Here is a 20,348-nt window from a genome sequence, read left to right as displayed (position 1 = left end):
TGGATGTTCTTTTTGAAAGAGCGTAAGAATGAAAGCCTGGGTTAGCCTGTGGCCTGTTGCCTCCTCCTTCCTCCCCACCCCAAATACTCTGGACTTTTGAAGGGTAGTCTGGTACTGTGAAATCAGCAGAGGCTCTTAAATTATCTTCTTACCAAAAAAATTTAGCAGTAGCATGTCAGTATTTTTTGATACTTTTAACATCTCATTGTGAAAACTACTAGTTACTAGTTACTGTTTCTATGTAACAAGAAAAGACAGTGACTTTCTTATGGTAAGTTGTTTATTGTAAGATAATTTACAAACATCTTGCTGTCTTTATTGGTTAAACAATGGACCAACAATTTCTTCTGACAAGGACAGCAGTAAGCTAAAAATAAAATCAGCTGGCTGAATTATTCTTCTTTACCTGTAAAACAAAGTACAGAACAAATAAAAGTCAGTTTTGGAGGGAAAAAGAGCGATGTCAAGAGATAACACCTATTTAAGTGGGGTTTAAAGAACTGACTTTACATACTAAAATGTTACTATAAACTAGCTGTTCTCAAATTTTGGTCTAGGAACCTTTACATGGGGTCTATGAAGATAAAACTACTTTTCTTATATGCCTGTTTTACTCATTCTGAAGAGTATATGGCATTTTCTAGAGGCTACATGATGTATACTATCAGGAGAGAATTAATGCAGAAACAGGAAAATCTAGCTCTTTTCTGTTATATCAGACAAGAAGGGGTCCTGAGACCATCATGATAGTCTGAGAACCACCACTCTTCACTCATCTGTATTTAATAATTCAAAATAATGCTAAATCTCTATCCATAAAGTTAGTATTTGATTAAAAAAAAAAAAAAAGCCCCCTGGCATTGCCCATATGCTACCACAAGCTGGCAGCTACTATAAATGGGCCCAAATCTACATCTCAGAGAATCTGTTTCAGGGTTGCTTAATCAGCGTCAATCATATCTAGTCTGGATTTCTTTTTGGAGGTGTTTGGGGAGAGAGTGTGAAATGCTGCCACTTTACCTCTTGTCTGAGGATGAAACTTGGTTTTCATTAATCCCTGGTTATTATGTTAGGAGAAAAGACAAAACAAGCCAGTCAGGAAGCATTCCATGCTAGTTAATCAGGCATCATTTCCAACTAAAAACATCCATTTCCGTACTCGGTATCTTGAACATACCATGTAAATTCGTTACCAAAATATTCCTTTAAAACAGATTCAATGACTGTTATAAAAAGTTACTAATTTTGGTCTGGTTTAGAACAATAAAACCATGTTGATGCAAGAAGGCAAGACTACGCAAGTATAATTGAAGCCACTACTTCTCCTATGAATAGCACACAGTGTATTACCAAAGAGCCAAATGTGTTTGTATTAAATAGTACAGTTTTAACCTGGATAACTGATTGGTTACAGAGCATGCAATCCATTCATATAAACACGCCAAGCTTGGACTGCACAGCCAACCCTTAAGAACGGATTTAGTCTACTTTTCTAGAAAGCCAAAATTTAATAGTCAATTGCAGATTCTCAGTTTTTATGTCCCAATCTCCCTCTCTTCATTTCCCTTGGTTTTGCTACTCTTTAGCCAGGTTTCCCAAGGTTCGAGACTCCTCAATACTGCAGAGGCTGTATCCTTGCATTTTATTCCCAGCATTCCCTTTTCAAGAGCCAAACCAGATCCTTGGTTCTTTGGAAACCTTCAGAAGGCAGCTCTCTCCCCCAGGCCTCCTCACACTTACCAGGAAAAGAACAGCTTAGCATTAGCAATACGATACACACCAAGGAAGAGAATGAATAATATGCTTACGTAATCCTAGCCTGAGCCCCCGCGTTATAGAGGACAAAACTGAGTCACAGAGAGAGTATCTCAGCCAAGTTTATCACGCTAGTAAGTGGCAGGGCCATTCATCATTGCGCTGTACTCTGACGCTAACACAACATTAGTGACTAGACTGAGAGATGGGTTAGTCTTAACAAAGTCATGCTTGGAAAGCAAAGTAAGTCGAGGACGCCTTGGCTAGCAAAGCTGATGGATCTGACTGACAACTTATACAATGGTCTCCATCAGTTTTATGTCTCTTTGGCATTCTGCCCAGTTTCTATCCTGGACAGAGTATACTTAAGGACCAATTTAAATTTCACCTTAGTGACAAACCTATCTATCCCTACTTCTTAAACATGGATCCACATTTCACACACCCAATGAAATGTTTTTTCTCCTTCTTCTGAATTTCCATTCCTTAGGAATTCCTTCATCACTCATTCACTCAACAAATATTTACTGAGAAGGTATGTGCCAGGTGGTAGGGCTACAAAAGTAAGACAGGGTCACTCCCAAGCCACAGGAGTACAGGCAAATAAAGTCAATTCCTAAGAAAACAGTGTAAATGCTGAGAAGGGGAACCACAGGACAGTAAAGGATGCCCCACCCGAACGGCGAAGGAGGGCTTTCTGAAAGACCGGCTTCTCTCAGTTCAGCAAAGAGAAGTAGGAGTCGATCAGAGGAAGAATCCAGGGTGGAAAGGAAGAAAAGAAGGGCATTTCAGGCAAAAGCGCTCAACATGCTTGTAGAACTAGAAGTATATGCATGTGGCTGAAGTTCGATGGCGGTGGCAAGACTAGACGAGAGTCTAGTGGCCAGAAAACACAGGATTCCGTATCTCAAGCTAAGGTGTTTTGCAGAATGATTAGGTAAGAGAATGGATTCTACTCTTTTCCTAAAAGTCTGTTGCAAGGTCAGACGGTAAATACTGTAGGCTTTGTGAATCACATACTGTCTCTTTTTTTAAACAAAATAACTCCTTCAAAATGTCAAAAATGCTCTTGGCTCTGAGCCACAGTACACTGACCCCTTTTCTCCTGCAATTTGTAAGGTGTCTCTTTTCCCTATGAGAGCTGTGAGCTCTCTGAGGGCAAATATTGTCCCCACTATATCCTCAGTGTCAAGCACAGGGGCACTTGATATCCTTGTTAATTCAGGAGAGAAATGGTAAGGATCTGCATTACATGGCATCACGTAAGATCAAGGAATATTTAGAAGGTAAAATTTACAAAACTTAGCGATCAATTAGGAGGAGGTCAGAAAGAAGAGACAAAGATAACTTACTCTATATTTACCTCTCATCAGAATCACCTGCATGTTTTTGTTAACATGTAACAAAAGCCTTTGTACCCACCAAAGCCTTGATCACATCCTTTGACACTTCCTGGCACTGACTTGGCACATGGTGGGGGTTCAATTTAGTCATTTTAAAAACAGAATCCCCATTTTCTCAACCCAGGCTTCATAAACCTTAACATATCGAGACAACCAAGAAATTTTCTTGAAGAAAATGGTACATTATTATATGGTATTAATATAGAAAATTTAGTTAAGTAAAGAACCAATTTTGACCAAGATTTACCAAAAAACCTGAGATTTACATGAAACCAAAACCAAAACCAGTCCTACAGGGTGAAGGCTTGCTTCATAATGTTTTAAGTTCCCAAGACAGATTTTATAAATGATAGTGAATCATTTACATTCTTATTCCTAATGCCTTATTCCTTGTTCCTAATCACATTTACATCCTTACTCCTAATGCTACTCTAAGGCTTTCCTAATGCTCTAGAATAGCAATATGCTGATTTCTGAAAAGAAGAAACTAAGCCCAAAAGTTTCCGTGTGAAACAAGCAGAAGAAACCAGAGATCTCATTTTCACCAAACCATTTTCACCAAACCTTTATATCCTTAATTAGATTACAAGGTTAGGCAATGGATCGTTTCACCTTGAGCAAAATGAAACTGAAACTGAAACACGCTCATGTTCAGCCAGCAGACCCAGAGAGAGGAGAAGTGTCTGAAGGCTGTCAGTCTGCTGCTACTTACAGAGCTGCTGCACCAGAGATGATTTCAATCAACTCCTTCGTGATGACAGCCTGGCGGGTGCGATTGAACGTCAAAGTCAGTTTGTCAATCATCTCGGCTACAAAGAAAAAAAAGGGATTAGACAACACAATCTAATACTATGAAAGATTCACTTGTTCCTTAACATATTCACAGATGCATGCTGCTTAATTTAAAAATAAAAATTTTTATGTCTCTTTGGGTACCAAACCTGCCCTCTCAAAAATCTCACAAAGGTATTTCTACCTCTTCCATAGACACCTCTTCAAAATACTTGCAACTTCATTGCTACCAAGTGATATATACTTCCTTTAAGGCAGAGATGATTACTTTTCTATCTTTTGAGATGAAAAACTCAAGGAAGGACATGGTCATTGGTCTAAGATGTCACAGAATCAGTGGCAGAGCCTGGAACCAGATCCTTATGCCCTTGCTTCCTGGTGTACTTAGGGACGGTAACGTTTGGCTACAAAGGTCCTCACGCTACGCTCAGCAGGAGAGTGCTCTCAGAGGAGACCCGCTGTTGCTTACAAGCATTCTTGCTGGCGTTGTCCATAGCCGTCATCCTGGCACTTTGCTCACTCGTGGTGGACTCCTTTAGCGAATAGTAGATGATGTTGGCCAAACTGTATTCTTGGTAATTCTGCAGCACGTCAGCATCGACATCATCATAGATGCTCATGCTCTCTGTTCAAACAAGGCACAGATTTCTTTGAAGTTATACAGTAAAGAGGGATTGGATTAAAACAGCTGACTACTATAAAAACCCTTAATAATTACAGAGCAGAAGTCAACGAAATACTCCGTTCTCAAAGTTTCATCTATTTCCACACTATAGATTATAGCAGATTTTCAGAATATAATGTGTAAGCAAAGCCTCTGATATTCTACTGCAAATGCTTAACTTAATGAAAATGAAGAAGCCAACAATTAAAATAACTTCTCCATATTTCATGGTCATGAGTCCTCTGGATAGCATACATCTGGCACAATGTAAGCAAATACTCAATAATTTTTTTTTTTTTTAAATAAAAGAATTAATGGGGACGCCTGGGTGGCTCAGTTGGTTAAGCAGCTGCCTTCGGCTCAGGTCATGATCCCGGCGTCCTGGGATCGAGTCCCACATCGGGCTCCTTGCTCCGCAGGGAGCCTGCTTCTCCCTCTGACTCTGCCTTCCACTCTGTCTGCCTGTGCTCGCTCTCACTTGCTCTCTCTCTGACAAATAAATAAATAAAATCTTTAAAAATAAATAAATAAAATAAATAAAAAATAAAAAAAAATAAAAGAATTAATGAAAAAATGGAAACTCATTTAGTGGAATACAAAAATCCCAAGTCAGCCCTCTGATAATTGGAGAAATCTGCAGGTGTCCATCAGGAGAATGAAAGGGAAATGGGATATGGAAGTGTTGGGCCAGGAATCAGATGCCAACATACATCTTATTGATGCAAGAAATTTATGCTGCAGAAATTTAGTGGCACAACTCAACCTTCATTCATTAGGGTGAAGTGCTGAAGAAGTATTGTATTTCATCAAACTTAAAATGCTATCGATGATAACCCTGATTTTGGAACCATTAAAAAAGAAAGTGACAAGAGTCAATTAAAAATGGCAAGCCTCCGCTTTTAGCTCAGGTCATGGTCCCGGGGTCCTGGGATCGACCCCCGCATCGGGCTCTCTGCTCAGCAGGGAGCCTGCTTCCCTCTCTCTCTGCCTGCCTCTCTGCCTACTTGTGATCTCTGCCTGTCAAATAAATAAAATCTTTAAAAAAAAAAAAAAAATTAATTAAAAAAATAAAAATAAAAATGGCATGCCACTGACTGGTAGGAACATCCCAACCTGAGACATGAAAATGTTAAAAAAGTATACATCTTAATACATGAAATACTATGTATAGAAGGGGGAAATGTCTCAGGAAAATAGAATCAGTTCCAGAATATTATCTCTAGGATGCTTCACTGAGCAATGATGACGTTACTCCACAGTATGACAAGAGAACTGAGTGGGTCAACATAAATCAGTTCAGGTCACGACTCCGGAGCTGCTAGTCATGTGTGCTTCGGCAGAGTTCCCAGAGACAGCAAAGCCAATTCTGGCCAGGCTCTTCAATCTTTGAGAATAGAAAGCATGTGGAATCATGTATTTATTTATATTCTATTAACAAAGGAATGCAGTAGGAGTCATTAATGAATGGATTAAGAGATCACAGATGCCACTGACAGATGGTGATAGAGCCCGACTATTCTGCTGCTGCTGAAAAGGCCACCCTGACAAACACTATTTTCCCAAACGTCTAAATCTCTGCTTTCTACACAGAGAAACACCTTTCCTGCAAAAACTACTTACCAGCACTTGCAACGGTTTCAAGGGAAAAGATAGGTTTTTCTTCTGTCTTGTACGAGATGACAGACCTAGAAATTATACAAGCAAATATCAATCTCAAAATAATATTTTATTTTATTTATTTATTTTTTTAAAGATTTTATTTATTTATTTGACAGAGAGAAATCACAAGTAGGCAGAGAGGCAGGCAGAGGGAGAGAGAGGAGGAAGCAGGCTCCCTGCAGAGCAGAGAGCCCGATGCGGGACTCGATCCCAGGACCCTGAGATCATGACCTGAGCCGAAGGCAGCAGCTTAACCACTGAGCCACCCAGGCACCCCACAAAATAATATTTTAAATGGTTAAGTATTTACTTATTTTAAAGTATGAACACAAGCATGAAAAAGCTTTGATTTCTAAGTTTTTCTTGCCTGAACCGATTAAAGATGATAGACCCTTCATCAAATTCATATCCAGAATTTAGCAGTTCAAGGGCAATGACGGATGCATCTCCAAAAGTAGGAGGTTTTCTTCCCACTTCTTTGAAGGACACCAGAAACTGGTCCGAGTGAGTCCTATAAGAGAATCAGGAGATTACAAGAGTAGTTTAAAGGAATACTTCTGCCTAAATAACACAGGGAACGAGAAAAAGTATTATCACTGTGAATCAAGTTTTTTGGTGGGGCCAGGCTGGCGTGGGGATAGCAGGGATGTGGCCACTGCATGGAGTCGTGGCATCCACTATCATGATCAGGGAGTGGCTGCAAGAACTAAGCACTAATCATCAGGCCTCTCTTTGTGCTGTATTTCTCTCCTTCCCATCTCAATTAAATGCTGCTGACTTCTGACATTTCCAGGCTGTGCTGGCTTGAGAGCCCTCATTCATTTAAAATGCCAACTGGCTTTTGATATTCTTGTCGCGCTCCACTCATGGGTTGGATGAAAGTGAAACACGATACAAGTAAAAAACAGAAGAAATCTATGTATTCTGATAGTCCTGAAAAAATGAAAACAAAACCCTCTCTGTGGGTATAAAAACAGGTACCAGAAAAGGACACCGTGCGGAGAAACGATCGGAGACGTTCCCACTTACTCATGCTTGCACCCGCTGCCACACCAAGAGGATCTATTTCAATTACCTATGAAGTATACCCCTGATTTTATCACCAATTCCAACAAGCATGACTTCCTTCCCGGCTGCTGTGAGCGTGGCCACCTCATTTTTCATCTGTTTAGCAACCGAGGAATGAATAGCACCACAGAGCCCTCGATCTGAGGACACACCGATAAGCAGGTGCTTCTTCTTGTCTTCAGGCACCTTAATATCAGCTTTTTCATACAGAGCTTGAACACAAACAAACAAACGGCAAGAATTTAAAACTATGTAACACATACGAAATACACCCCAAATCCCTAATTTACCAAAGACTTGAAGGAGTTGGCTGTTTTCGAAACAGTGCGTTTCAGTTCAGGTGGCGTCAAACAATACAGTCAAAGCTGTCTGTGTACTTGATCCATCTACATTAGGCTGAAACCGTGAAGGGTTCAATCTCTATATGATATAGGCCCCCAATGGCCAATTAATCTCAAATGTTGACTTAAAGAAATCTCTAGTACAACTGAAGAATTTGTAAGGAGGACTGAATCAGAGTACCAGCTTATCTCTATCAGCCTTGTGAAGGATGCAGATCTTCAGGATACAAGCAAAAAAGTAAGAAGCAGGTACTTACTGACCTGCTCATATAACCTGCGTATCAACTCTTACAAAAGCTGCTGGCATTAAAACAGCAGATGCCACTCTGATTTGGGGCATTGCTTTTACTACCTCACTTGGCTGGTCCAGTCTTGTAAGCAGCAGGGGCCAAGAGGGGATTAAACAGGATGAGATATGCACAGATTTTCCTGGGGAAACAGAGGAAACGGCTACGGGAGAAGGCAGGAAGGAGTCAGAAAGGCCATCACATCCTGAGACAGGTCTGACTTGCAGGAAGGAGGGAAGAGGGCTTGGGTGGCGCTTACTGGACCACTGTGCAGTTTAGGGGAAGTTCAGCAACACCGCTAGGGGTGCTGCACATCTCCCAGGGACGTGCCTGCTCAGGGGCCGGCTAGGCACAACCTCTGGGAGGCCCGTGGCCTGGGTGCCAACGCAGGGTGATTTCAGCAGCTGGGCCCCCGCAGGTACAAGGCGTATCTTCACGGCCACATTCACCCATCTCACCAAAATTCTTGCTATCACCTCTGTCCTAACAGAGCAGAGATTTTCTAATTCAAATATTTAAAATGATCAGCCACTTAATAGCTAACAGTTAGTACTGGGTTTGAAGGACTTCAGAACTGACCAGCTGCTTCTTTGTGAGATAATTGTGATTCTAGACTCTTGAGGGAAACAAATTTATTATATTTTCTCATATCAGCAAGAAAGGTGAATAGTGAAGTAACTTTCCCCTCATAAATAGGCTAGAGTAATTTATCAGCCACACTTTACTGAGCCACCAAGGTGCTTAGGATTTATTGTGCAGCGAATGGGACTCTGAGAGCAAAGGGCTGGAGGTGATAAGGATGGCTGGAACCTCCCCCACCTACCAACTGTCCTCTGACCTTTCACGTCAAACTAAATGTGGCATTTTTAGAGCAAGGACTCATTTCCACCACGGCCTACTGCTCTATCATCTTCTCACGCGAAGTTTGTCGTTTTTTTTTAAACCAGTGTAAATGGATGTTTAAAAAATACGAAAGAGCACAAGAAACTTTCACATGAACAATTAAATCTAATATGTAGATGTATTAATACAGAGATAAGACATAAATTTTCTTCACATTGGAAATAAGCAGAATTTGCCTTCTTTACGGATGATGTTTAAACATTCCACTCGCGTATTCCTGCGTCCTGTCCATGCCTGCCCAGTCCCCTCTGCTGTAGGGTATCACCTTTGCACCCCGCAGTCTTCAACCCAGCATATCACAACATCATAGAACGAAGTCAAGCACCTGAATTGAATGCACTATATTTCTAAGTTCTTTTGAATATATAGTTAATAGTCTGGGCAGATTTTCAGAGCATTTTCAACATGCACAGAGTCACACACAGCGGTTAACAGGCAGGCTTTGATGCCAAATCGCGTAGGCATGTGACCTTGAGCAAGTTAATTGATTTTAGTGTTTCTCAACTGCAAAGAAGGGACTCTAGACGTTCCGACCCTCGTAGGGTGGCTGTGAAAAATGAGTAACGTCAAACACAGAGACTGGACCTGTTGTCACCAAGCGCCAGATAAGTCATTAGTGGTGATCTCTGTTAAACGGTTCTTTGCAATTTGTGTATTACACCCTTCACTTACCCAAAGATCCTATCCCGTACACTCGAGCTGGTTTCAGCTCCCTCTCAGCTCGGGCATATTTTGCTGCTGCTACCATTTTCATAGACTTGGTGATTTTCTGGATGTTTTTGATCGACTTTAGTCGTCTGGTAACTGAAAAACAGAAGTACTGTGTTATGATAAAAGGGTTCTCATTTCACTTGTGAATTTATGGCAGTAGCTTTCTAAACTGTAAGGCAGAAAAATCAGCACTTACACCATCAACTAACAGCACGATGCTGAGGCTTGAAGGCGGAAAGAGTACTGAGCAAAGGTTAAAAGCCAGCTGCTGCTCAGACAGGCAAGGCGGCCATGTGAACAGAAGGTCAAGCCCTGCTGCCTCTTAGACAGGACAGGATGGCCACAGAAGAGGCAGCACATGATACATTTAAAACATTTAATTACATTGTCATGTATTTAGTTAAAAAAAATTATGTATTAAAAACATAAAATACCACTGTCATGGTACAGACAACAGAAAGAGAACAACAGTCTGTCGTCTCACACGGGTCTTTCCCAAAACAAGTTCAATGTCACACACATATGACCTAGAAGCATTCTGTCAATTTTGATCAAATATACAATGGGCTAAAGCAGCATATTGTCATTTGTCAAAATTTAGCTTTTCTTCATTCACATATTGAGATAAAGTACTTACTATCTTTTAAAGTTGCCATATTTCGAACTTGGATCCTGAAAATAAAGGTTTTAAAAATATTTTAGTTTTCTGAAAACAGCCCCATAATATAAGAAAACCCATCAAAATTAATAAATTTTAAAAAAATTAATAAATTTAAAGAATGTCCCATAAGGAAACAATCTATTAAACACAGGACTCTGATATACACATATTCATATACACACACACAAAAATATTTAATCCCTTAATGATACCAAACCCTATTGCCAAAGGCCTCATTTTGTCTTCCCTAGCACAGACCTTCCACCGCAGGCACGTTGAAGTTCACACGTGCTCTTGCCCCACCTTCATGCCTTTGCCTGTACTGCTTCCACGACAGAAAAGTCCTTCCCCTTGTTAGGCTATCCAAGTATACTGAAAACCAAGGTCAGCCCCCTCTAAAAAGCTACCTTGAATTCCTTAGTTCACTGAAACTTCTTCAAGTAACACTTAGGATCAAGTATACATTCTAATATGACCACACGTGTGAAAGGAGTTTATTTAAACCAATTTTTAACTTCTCCAACTCCTGCTAAGCAAGACACCTAGGTGGCTCAGTCGGTTAAGGGTCTGGCTTCACTCTGGTCATGGGATCCAGCCCGTAGTTCCCAGCTCCCTGCTCAGGGGGGAGCCTGCTTCTCCCTCTCCTCCCACTCATGCTCTCTCTTTCTCTCAAATAAATAAACAAAATCTTTTCAAATAATGTACCAAGCAGCTACTATGCTCCTGGACATGGTCTGTGACCACAAGAAGCTCACTATTATCTCATAAACAAGATTCATAAAAACTTAAGATTAACATAAAATGTACATTAAATATTTTTCTAGTCTTTATGACTAAAGTGCTAATGCACAGAAGTAAAAATGATTTGACTTAAATATATGTTAAACACACACATGTGTATATTAATGAAAGCCACATTTATAAGAGATCAATACCAGAGGGCTGCCATCCTACTGAGGAAGACAACATGCTATCAAACAGAAATGATCTGTTAGCCCTTACATCTCTACAAAGTGTCTGTATTGGTTCAGAAAGCTCCATGGGAGAACGGAAGAATCTGTAGATTTGTGCATAAATAAAGAAGGCCTAAGGAAGACATTCCCAAACAGGGCATACTCTTGAACCTGGAGACACAGGTTGGGTTAAGTTTAAATTTTATTTTATAGGTAGCAGGGAACAATGAATATTTATAAGCCACATCCAGTTTAGTTTTTCAGTGAAGTACCAGGGTTGGCGGCGAGAACCACAAGCTGACACTGGGACACTGATGACATGGGGACCTCATGGGGCTGCGGCAGCCTCCGGACTGAGGAGGCAAGAACCTCAGCTACTGTGCTACTGTGCTGGCGAAGCAACAGGAAGACAAGATGTATGAGCAAGTTCTCAAGAGTGGAAAGGAAACCAGTTAAGAATGATTTCCACTTTAATGCCCGGAGTAGATAGTATCGTTAACCAAGGTAGAAAAACTGAGTGGAGATGATCTCTCTAGAGATAATGAATTTTATTTTTTAATTTTTAAAAATTTTTTTCTCACCATAGCACATACTCTCCCCACTGTCCATCACCCAGGCACCCTCTCCCTCCCACCCCCGCCCTCCAGCAACCCTGTTTGTTTCCGGGATAATGTCGAGATAATGAATTTTAATGAATATGACACAAAGACCATGGGATGAGGTGGAAATTTGCAATGGGCTTGGGAAACATGTGAGATTTTTGAGACTTGAGAAAGAGATCTGTAACTCATGGAAGACGGAAGCTGGGGCCTAAACAGGCTAGTAGAATTAGAAGCAGAGGGAGTATTTCCTAATTTTATGAGGTCAGCATTACCCTAATATCAAAACCAGATAAAATCATTTTAAGAAATGAAAATTAGAGGACATTATCTCTCATGAACATAAATGCAGAATTCCTTAACGGAAGATTAGAAAATTGAATCCAACATGTATTAAAATGAATTATACACCACAACCAAGTGGGATTTACTCTAGGTATACGAGACTGGTTTATCATTTAAAAATCAAATAATATAATGCATCACACCAACAGGTTAAAGAAAAACAATCGTACAGCCAATTGCTTTCTTTTCATAAGTTATGAACAACTGGGAATTTCAAGTTAGAAAAATAATAGCATTTAAAAAAAAAAGAAAAAGAAAAACAATTAGCATAGAATTGTAGACTTAAAAATGGTGGTATGAGGAGCGCCTGGGTGGCTCAGTGGGTTAAGCGTCTGCCTTTGGCTCAGGTCCTGATCCCAGGGCTCAGGTCATGATCCTAGGATAGAGCTCTAGGGTTGGGGGGTGGGGGGGTAGGGGTGGTGCCTGCTCACCCTCCCTCTGCCCCTCTCCCCAGCTGGTGCTCTCTCTTTCCCTCTCTCTCAAATAAATAAAATCTTTTAAATAAATAAATCTATAAATATATAAAATATGTATTATAGAAATGTAAATAATTCTTTATTAAATGGTTAAGACGATAAATTTATGTGTTACCTTACCACAATAAAAATAACACACAGAAAAAGATGACATAAATCTAACAAAATATGCTATAAGAAAACTACAAAACTGATAAAACAAAGATCTAAATAAATGAAGAGAGATTTCATATTCATGAATAGGAAGATTCAATGTTACTAAAATGTCCACTCTTCCCAACTTGTTCAATACAATTTTAGACAAAACCTCAGCAAGTTAGTTTGTATGTATCAATAAACCGATTTTAGGGGCGCCTGGGTGGCTCAGTGGGTTAAGCCGCTGCCTTCGGCTCAGGTCATGATTCCAGGGTCCTGGGATCAAGCCCCGCATCAGGCTCTCAGCTCAGCAGGAAGCCTGCTTCCTCTTCTCTCTCTGCCTGCCTCTCTGCCTGCTTGTCATCTCTCTCTGTCAAATAAATAAATTAAAAATCAAAAAAACAAAAAACAAAAAAACCCGATTTTAACATTTACATGGGAAAGCAAAACATCCAAAATAGCCAACACAATACTGAAGAACAAAGCCAGAGAACTGACAGCGCCTGATTTAAAGACTTAGTATAATTAAGTCCAGTAATCCACACATTGTATTGGTAAAAGAATGGGCAAGCAGATCATGAGAAGAGACAGAGCCCAGAATTTCACTCGTAAGTGAGATCAATAACAAAAACAAAATAAATGAAAATATAAACAAAAAGTAGAATGAGACCTAAGAGCGGTGGTAGTGGATGGGCAAAATGGGTGAAGGGAAGATACAGGCTTCCGATTACAGAATGAGAACGTGAGGGGAATAAAAGACACAGCGTAAGTAAAAATCCAGAAAGAGACCCGCGCGAATACAGTCAACTGACTCACGGCTGACATAGGAGCAAAAATAGTTAAGTGGAGAAAGGATGCTCTTTTCTACAAGTGCTGCTGAACACCGGACATCCGTATGGAAAAATATTGACCTACATGATAATTCTATACTTTGGGGCGCCTGGGTGGCTCAGTGGGTTAAAGCCTCTGCCTTCGGCTCAGGTCACGATCCCAGAGTCCTGGGATGGAGCCCCACATCAGGCTCTCTGCTCAGCAGGAAGCCTGCTGCCTCCTCTCTCTGCCTGCCTCTCTGCCTACTTGTGATCTCTGTCAAATAAATAAAAATCTTTAGAAAAAAAAAAAAAAAGCTTAAAAAAAATTCTATACCTTTCACAAAAATTAACTTGAATCATAGATCTTATGTGTAAAACACAAAACTATAATACTTCTGTAAGATGTGACAGGAGAAAATCTAGGTGCCTTGGGTCTGGCTCTAAGTTTTTAGATAAAACATGAAAACCATGATCCATGAGAGAAAAATGATGAAGCTGGACTTTACTAATTTCAAAAACTTATGCTCTGTAAGACACTATTAAGAGAAGGAAAAACTAAGCCACACACCAGGAGAAAATGTTTACAAAACACGTATCTGATAAAGGACTGTTATCAAAAATATACAAAGAACTCTTAAAACTCAACAATAAGAAAACAAACCTAAATAAAAAATGAAAAGATCTAAACACAAGTCTCACTACAGATAAACATATGGCAAAGAAGCATTAAAAAAAAAGGTGCTTAGTATCATGTCATTAGGGAATTACAAACTAAAACAACGAAATATCACTTCACACCTGTAAGAATGGCTAATTATTATTATTAATTTTATTTTTTTTTGGAGAGAGGTAGGCAGAAAGAGAATCTTAAGCAGGCCATAGGTCCAGCATGAATCCAGGCACAGGGCTTGATCCCACTACCTGGAGATCATAACCTGAGCTGAAACCAACAATCAGATGCTTAACCGACTGAACCATTCAGGTGCACCAAGAATGGCTAATTTTTTAAAAAAAAAATGATAATTCTAAATGATGGCAAAGATGTGGAGCAACAGGAACTCTCACTAATTGCTGGTGGGAATACACAATGGTATGGCTACTTTGGAAGATGGTTTGACAGTTTCTTAAAAATCTCAACAGTCTTAACATATGATACAGCAATCTCGCTCCTAGGTATTTACCCAATTGAGCTGAAAACTTATGTCTATACAAAAACCTGCACATGAATGTTTATAGCGGTTTTATTCACAATCGCCAAAAACTGGAAGCAACCAATATGTCTTTCAATATGTGAATGAATGGAAAAACACACGTGTACATCCATACAATGGAGTTATTCAGCAGTAAAAATAAATGAGCTATCAAGTCATGGAAGATATGGAGGAATCATAACTGCATATTGCTAAGCAATGAAGCCAATCTGAAATGACTATATTCTGTCTGAGTCCAACTATCTGACATTCCAGAAAAGACAAAACTATGACAAGAGTAAGATCAGTGGTTGCTTGGATTCTGGGGAGGGAGTTTTAGGGCAGTGAAACTAGATACATGTCATCATGCATTTGTCAAAACCCACAGAATATACAATAAAAAGAATGACCTTGGGGCGCCTGGGTGGCTCAGAGGGTTAGAGCCTCTGCCTTCGGCTCAGCATGATCCCAGGGTCCTGGGATCGAGTCCCACATCGGGCTCTCTCCTTGGTGGGGAGCCTGCTTCCTTCTCTCTCTCTCTGCCTACTTGTGATCTCTCTCTGTTGAATAAATAAATAAAATATTTTAAGAAATAAAGCTTCTTAAAAAAAATAAAATAAAAAAAAAAAAAGCTTCTTTACAATATCTTCAGAAAAGGATATTATAAAATTATGGTCATGATCCCGTTTTTGTGATTGTATATATTTATGTGCATAAAAAGTCTGAAAGATCATAAACAAAACATTTTTAACAATCTCTCTTTTTTTAAAAAAGTTTTTGATCCATTTATTTGAGACCGACCAAGCACAAGTGGTAGGCAAGAGAGAAGGAGAAGCACGCTCCCCAGATGAGCAGGAAGCCCAACGTGGGGCATGATCCGAGAACCCTGGGATCATGACCTGAGCCAAAAGCAGACCAAGCCTCCCAGGTGCCCCAATAATCTCTTGACTTATATATCTTACTACTAGTATTATGCAGTCATAGAGAAAGAAATACAGAGAAGGACAGAGACTACAAGAAAAATGTTAGATTTAGATATAAGAATGGATCCTCTAGAGGAAAAGATAAAAGCAGTCAAATACTTCCAAGCTCTGGACTTCAGAGCACACTTCCTGACATACCAACCATCCCACTAACATCTTTTCATAATGGAAAATAACATTACTTGAGACGCCTGGGTGGCTCAGTTGGTTAAGCAGCTGCCTTCAGCTCAGGTCATGATCCCAGCGTCATGGGATGGAGTCCCACATCGGGGACTCTGCCTGGCCACTCTGTCTGCCTTTGCTCTCACTAGCTCTCTCTCTGACAAATAAATAAATAAAATTAAAAAAAAAAAATAATAACATTACTTGTTAATTTTTTTTGGGGGGGGGAGGGGCATATCAACTTCTTCACTCCGACCAATCTAAATGTACAGAATATGAGGAGCGACATTTGGACATTATGGATTTAGGATACTCCAATTTAACGGACATAAGTTTCTAGTCAGAGAATATCAGGGAATAAATCTAACCATGCCATATTTGGATGAACACTCTGTCTGCCTGTGCTTGCTCTCACTAGCTCTCTCTCTGACAAATAAATAAATAAAATTAAAAAAAAAAAAAAAAGAAAATAACATTACTTGTTAATTTTTTTGGGGGGGGGAGGGGCATATCAACTTCTTCACTCCGACCAATCTAAATGTACAGAATATGAGGAGCGACATTTGGACATTATGGATTTAGGATACTCCAATTTAACGGACATAAGTTTCTAGTCAGAGAATATCAGGGAATAAATCTAACCATGCCATATTTGGATGAACACAGAATGTTCTGGTTTCCACAAATATCCCAAGTGAGAGTATGAAGAGGTAGATCTGTGATTCTTTATGCTGGCATAAGCCCTAATTTCCTACTTTGAAGTGCTCTCATGTTTAGCTTTCACTCAGTTTCACTCAGAATCGATGTTACTCTGTTTTTAAGTACAACTTGAGTACATACAACAGAATAACCATAAGCTGACCCCAACTCTCTCTAGGGGCAGCTTGCCCTACTGAATATGTAATTTTTGCAAAAGAAAATACAAAGTTTTGAATCAGCTATTTGTTCTGGAAAACGGCATCAAGTCCTGAGAAATCCTTGGGAGATTACTGGAGAAACCTGAAACATATCAGATACAGTGGATAGAAAAGTCAGAGTTGTGGATTACCATTTTTTTTTTTAAGGATTTTATTTATTTTTGTGTGTGAGAGAGAGAGTGAGAGCCCATGAGCGGGGGTTGGGGGGGGGGTAAGAGGGGCGGGGTAAGAGAGGAAGAAGCAGGCTTCCCATTGAGCAGAGAGCAGACGTAGGGCTGGATCCCAGGACCCTAGGATCCTGACCTGGACCGAGGGCAGATGCTTCACCAGCTGAGCCACCCAGGCACCCATGTGGACTACCATTATTTACTATGATCATACCGCAGTGTTAGCAAAACAAGAGAAGTAGCAGAGAAGGGAGCCAGCAAGGTTGCTGGGGGAAGGATTCCTCCAAGAAAGTACAGAGTTTGCAAGACTGTTAAGGTATATAATGCTTTATAAATATAAAAATTAAGGAAGCAGCAGCAGCAGCTAATTCTTAGGGAAAATGATGAAGTAGGTCTAATTCCAATAATAAGTGATTGTATAAAAGTCCGTCACCTGCCTGTCCGCCAAAAAAATAACCTCCTGGCACTTCCCCCACGCCCACCCATGGTCCAGTCTTGTTTGGCAAATACAATAAACTTTCTTACATTTTATGTAGGAAATGCATAATGTTGTTTACAGTTTTCAGTTCCTGTCTCTGGATACACACCACCATTTCCCCTACCACCTCTGTTCTGTACAAACACAGACTCACTTAACCTTCGTGTAACCCAATGAATAATGCACTATTATCACCTCCATTTAACAGATGAAGAAATGGTGGCAGAGACACCCCTAATTTGTCTAGGGTCACATAGCCAGGTGAGTGGCAGTGGAGATCCAAATCCTGGTAGTTGGCTCCTGAGTCGGTGGATCTCCTACACTACACACCCTGATGCCTCACATTTTTTTTACTTTTATAAGTAAACATCTGCCACCTCAATTTTGGGATGCAATCAGCCTTCTGTCTCCTCAAGAGCCATCTCCCTTCCTTTTCAGTGTATATAATTCAGTTTATGGCTACTGGTTTGCTACCATAAAACACTTCCACTTTAGAGAATGGGGAACACGAAATAGAAATGTATATTCCCCTGATTTGAAGACAGAAAAAAAAATCACACTTGTCTTCCTTATCTCCATTTTCTTAAATGCTACTTAAAAACAGGTTCCTCAAATTTAGGATATTTTACTGATACCCTAAACAATTACTATAACTTCACTAAGATTTTAATAGGGCCTAATATTTAGCTAATGTCAGTTAAGCTAACCTCCCATTTCATCCCCCCAAAACCTGTAAAAATAACAAGTTGCATGTTTAAAGCTTCCAATAACCGAAACAGAACAGAGAAAGTACCCCTTCGTGGTTCTGTAAAGGCAAAGCTATTTTTTCTCCCCTTCCAAATTAATTCTGTGGAGTGTGAAACATTAAGATGGGTTTCATTTCTGAATTTAAAACGCAATTATGAGTGGGAAGCAACAGGGGACCCGGAATAACAGAATAACGTGAAAATGCTTTCCCTCAATGCTTGATGAATATTCATAACCTACCAGGTTAAAACAACATTCTAAAGGTTAAGGTCAGGACTACAACCTCTTTCTGTCAAGGTACATTCCAATTTAGGAGCCTAGCGGTTATGTCAGACTAGTCTTATTTAAAACCATCTTTTATTTTAAGATCTTAAAATTGCCTTACAAGTTTTTTTTTTAAACTGCTACAATTTTATGTAAAATATTTTGTCCCAGTTTCAGAAACTCTTTCCACTGGATACTGCCTCAGGTAAAAATACTGACAGGTGACAGTTCTGCACAGCAACAGGGCAAGGAGAGCTGATGTCTGCTGAGCAGCACTGCACGCCAGAATCTGTCCCATAAAGCTAAGGCCATATGTATTTGTTTACCACGACTTTTCAGTACTTTCCACAGTACCAACTTGGTTTAGGGCAGGCACCCCACAAATGCGTGCTGGGTGAGTGACAAATGGGACGACCTACAGGACTGAGAATCCAACTAAGGTGATTTAATTGCCACGAATACTCATTTTCAATATTAAAAAAAAAATCTGCCTTTGAAGGCAAACCCATCGACAGTTTTCTGTAGGTATTCACATCCGATTTCATTACATTACCCTAATTTTTTCCTCTCTTGTTAAGAATTCCTGGCTTAATGAAAAACGAACCTATTTCCATTAAGGGTCTACAGTCCCTCCGCCCGAAAATTAGGACCCAAAATCTACTCTTGCGGCGCAGCTCGTTAGAATTCCTCCTTACTGCGAATCCGAGGAACGGCGACACTCAGCTTTGGGCCAATAATCCCCTTAGCACCGCCCCTGAAATTCTTCCATTCGGTCTCGCTTCAAGACATTTCATCCTATCGTACGGTACCACCCACAAACCAACGTTTATCTGCCCATGGCTTGGCCTCCTAATACGCAGGGTTTGCCTCCCCCCCCCCTCCGAAAACCGATGTTGAAAATCCTGAAGCTTGCACGGCCGTTCACAGACCGCGTTGGACAGCCGTCTATGTCCTCTCCTCCTCGGGACCTTGGGACCACCTCATGACCTTGCAGGGTTACTGCTTCCACACAACGGTTTCAAGACAGGGCTAGGTGCCCCTGCCTTCCGATCGCCATCAGACGGATTTTTAGGGCCCCTCTCGCACCCGAACTACCACGAGCCCGCGCAGGCACGGGTTCTAGGCAGCAGGGCCCAGCCAGGAGCCCGCGCTGCGGGCCAAGCGCTTCAATACACGTCCCGGCCGCCGCGCACGGCTCTGAATGGCCCGCGCAAACCCTGCCCAACACCAGCGGGTTTCAAAAGGCGTCAAGGGCAGAGAGCACAGCTTCACCTTCCCCTAGACCTTGCCTTCGGCCTCCCCCTCCCCCTCGGCGGCCCGGCCCGGCCTCCTCGGTCTCCGCCGGGGCCAGCATTAGCTGAGCGAAGCCGAGACCGCCCTGAAACCAGTTCGGGCTGAAGTCTCAACCCCGAGGTCCCAGATGACCGCTCCTCGCGGCCCTCACCCCTCCCCACCCCGCCTCAGCAGACGCGGCGAGCCCCTGCTGTCACCGCAGACCCCTCGTGCACCCTTCCCGGAGCGGAGGGGGCTTCCGGCAGCTCCGGCTTCCCGAGGCCTCCTCGGGACAGGGCTCCCCGCAGGCCCTGCGACCCCTGTCCCGTCCCACTCGCCTCCACTCGCTTCCTCCTTCCCCTGACCGAGCTCCTGCGTTCCTCGTAACCCTCCCGTCCCCTCGCCAGCGGCCATACCATTGCGGTTGCACTGCCCAGCCCGAGAGCACAGCGACGCCCGCCCGAGAGAACATGGTGGTACCGGCCCGGCTGAAGGTCGGTCAGACAGGCCTCACCGCGCCTGCGCGGGACCTTCTCCAAGCGCCCTCCCCCCTCCCCCCGGCTTTCTCCTTCAGTCTCGCTTCCTACCGCCAGAAGGCGGGAAG

General features: G+C 41.4%; 1 protein-coding gene across 4 annotated transcripts; it reads right to left on the bottom strand.

The window, feature by feature from the left end:
- Positions 1-262: 262 nt before the first annotated feature.
- Positions 263-20,283, bottom strand: ATP5F1C (ATP synthase F1 subunit gamma). 4 transcript variants are annotated; one of them, XM_059183773.1, is made up of 10 exons: positions 20,161-20,283; positions 10,221-10,255; positions 9,545-9,676; positions 7,349-7,553; positions 6,641-6,784; positions 6,235-6,299; positions 4,420-4,575; positions 3,871-3,967; positions 1,021-1,057; positions 263-406 (listed from the first exon to the last, which is right to left on the bottom strand). In XM_059183773.1, the coding sequence occupies exons 1-9, from the start codon at positions 20,214-20,216 to the stop codon at positions 1,051-1,053; spliced, it is 897 nt and encodes a 298-aa protein (XP_059039756.1). In that variant the 5' UTR covers positions 20,217-20,283; the 3' UTR covers positions 263-406; positions 1,021-1,050. The 4 variants fall into 4 exon arrangements, with proteins under 4 accessions (XP_059039756.1, XP_059039753.1, XP_059039754.1 ...); XM_059183770.1 differs by having other exon boundaries at positions 20,083-20,275; XM_059183771.1 differs by lacking the exon at positions 1,021-1,057 and having other exon boundaries at positions 20,083-20,275.
- Between the last annotated feature and the right edge of the window lie 65 nt (positions 20,284-20,348).

This window comes from Mustela lutreola, chromosome 8 (genome assembly GCF_030435805.1).
Source record: "Mustela lutreola isolate mMusLut2 chromosome 8, mMusLut2.pri, whole genome shotgun sequence".
In the NCBI taxonomy this organism is placed as follows: domain Eukaryota; kingdom Metazoa; phylum Chordata; class Mammalia; order Carnivora; family Mustelidae; genus Mustela; species Mustela lutreola.
This window is presented reverse-complemented; position numbering and strand designations above follow the sequence as displayed.

Bases quoted from the DNA above. Each gene is read 5' to 3' on its own strand.
- ATP5F1C (XM_059183770.1), bottom strand. From the start codon at position 20,216: ATGTTCTCTCGGGCGGGCGTCGCTGTGCTCTCGGGCTGGGCAGTGCAA. The intron at 6,785-7,348 runs GTAATTGAAATA...ATTCTCTTATAG, and splicing joins ATCAGGGGTATACTTCATAG to GACTCACTCGGACCAGTTTC. The intron at 4,576-6,234 runs GTAAGTAGTTTT...TTGTTTGAACAG, and splicing joins TGAAACCGTTGCAAGTGCTG to AGAGCATGAGCATCTATGAT.